This window comes from Austrofundulus limnaeus, unplaced genomic scaffold (assembly GCF_001266775.1).
Source record: "Austrofundulus limnaeus strain Quisiro unplaced genomic scaffold, Austrofundulus_limnaeus-1.0 Scaffold49, whole genome shotgun sequence".
In the NCBI taxonomy this organism is placed as follows: domain Eukaryota; kingdom Metazoa; phylum Chordata; class Actinopteri; order Cyprinodontiformes; family Rivulidae; genus Austrofundulus; species Austrofundulus limnaeus.
This window is the reverse complement of record NW_013952451.1, coordinates 2,428,348-2,430,408: the sequence shown is the minus strand read 5'-3', so window position 1 is coordinate 2,430,408 and position 2,061 is coordinate 2,428,348. Positions and strand designations below refer to the sequence as shown.

General features: G+C 44.5%; 1 protein-coding gene across 3 annotated transcripts in view; it reads left to right on the top strand.

The window, feature by feature from the left end:
• homer1b (homer scaffold protein 1b) overlaps nucleotides 1–1,768 on the top strand; it is a 25,892-nt gene extending 24,124 nt beyond the window's left edge. For all 3 annotated transcript variants that reach the window (XM_014008425.1, XM_014008423.1, XM_014008424.1), the window contains one exon: nucleotides 725–1,768. In XM_014008425.1, coding sequence (XP_013863879.1) covers nucleotides 725–916 — 192 coding nt within the window. In that variant the 3' untranslated portion in view covers nucleotides 917–1,768. The remainder of the gene's footprint in view (nucleotides 1–724) is intronic.
• The last annotated feature ends 293 nt before the right edge of the window (nucleotides 1,769–2,061 follow it).

Here is a 2,061-nt window from a genome sequence, read left to right as displayed (position 1 = left end):
ACTTTTTCTGTACATACAATCCAATCCCTGGGATTGTCCTCTGCCACATCTCCTATAGTCTCATGATGGAGATCATGAGATCATGATGAGCACTGTGGGCTTTCATGTGGGAGATCAGAGTTCAAAACCTGGCTAATGCAGTTAACAAAAAATCTCTTCCAACTTCATATTGTCACTCAATTACCTTAATTACAAACACCTGCTCACGTGACAGGCACAACCTGAGATAGAAAACACATTTGAACTTGGTCCCATTTCATTTTGCAGGTAAAAACCCATGTCTAGTTTAATTTGTGATTTGTGTTTTGTTGTATGTTGAATTTGTGTTGTWTTTAAATGAATAAACTTTAAACTAAACTAAACTAAACCAAACCAAACTAAACTAAACTTCTTACAGTTTTAAAAAACGTGTGGCGTAGAAAATACAGATAATTGTGTAAAAATGTAATGAGTAAAAGTAAAAAGTATGCTGAAATATAATTACTCAAGTAAAGTACAGTTAACCAAAATTTCTACTTAAGTACAATAACAAAGTATTTGTATTTAGTTACTTTACAACTCTGGAATGAAATAAAACTTGTGTGTGTTTAAAATTATGACCCCGCCCACATCGGTGCAGCTTTCTGCTCAATCCAAACACAACCAGGACCGGGGTTTAATAAGACCAKGCCGACTGGAGCCGGGCCTTACGATGCAGAAACGCCTGTTGTCTCTCCGTCCACAGGAGACGGAGCTGCGCAGCCGGGTGCTGGAGGAGCAGCTGGCAGGAGCCGAGCAGCGGCTGGAGGAGAACCAGGAGGAGCAGGAGAACTTCAGGAAGAGCCTGCGGACGCTGCTGGAGCTGCTCGACGGCAAGATCTTTGAGCTGACGGAGCTCAGAGACACCTTGGCTCGGCTCATAGAGGAGGCCAGCTAGAGATGGAGGTTCCACAGATCACAGAGCCATATGATAATTTATTTACACCAACCAAGCCCCCCCACCACCACCCCAATGCCTCCCCTTCCTCATGTACCCCACCCCCACCTTTAACACACACACACCCACACAAGAACTGAGACGCTGCACTGCCCACATTCATAGTTCGCTCACAAAGGGCAGCTGAATCCAACTTTTTACCTAACAGGCATCAAGTTTCTACCAACTGCAAGCACTCCTGTAGTAAAGGATGATGCAGGGACTACCTCAGACTGCCTTCTGATTGGCTGTTTGTTGGCATAACCTTGTTTGGACTCAGCTGTGGAGATGCCAGTGGAGGCACAACTGCCACAACTGCCCGCCGCCCACAACCCCACCACAACCCGTCACACTACAGAACTGTGCCTCGGTGCCACCTACTGTTTGACTGGGAGAGCTGCGCCACAGCTCAGAGCATCACATTTTTCTCACCCAATCACACACACACACACTCACACACACACTCCTCTCTGAACCGCCCCTCCAGGGAGGAAAAAAGTGGGGGAGGAGGATGTTGAAAGTCATGCGGAAATAATTGCTGTTAAGACTTAAAGAACTGCGCCAAAGCTGCCAAATCCCTTGAAAAAAAATATTGTCCTCTTAACTAGCAGATGCTTTGATCCAAAGTGACTTTACCGTTCGGAGACATTTTTGGAGCAGAAGAACCCCATGTTTGAGCTCGGGCTGCCAGAGGATTGTAACTGGGATCAGAGAAATTGGTTTTGGCTGCTGGGAAATGGAGTCTGATGTACTTTGTAAAGCAAAAATAAAGAACTTACCACACCTTAATAATAATAATAATAATAATAAAAACAGAATCCACAATAGATGAATCTTCCAGAGGCGTTTTAAAAGATGCAACACAAAAAAATTTTAGTGCTATATTTGAAATGAGAATACTTCTATCCAGACCGCTTCCACCATCGCAGACAACGGACCTGTCTTCCTGCCAAACTCAGTGTGGAGTGTGTGTCTTCACAGCACACACACACATACATGTATATACCACTGCATGTGTGTTTGCATCGTGAGGGAGAAGATGATGTGTTAGGAGAGCAAGTTACAAACACACACACACACACACACACACACACACACACACACAC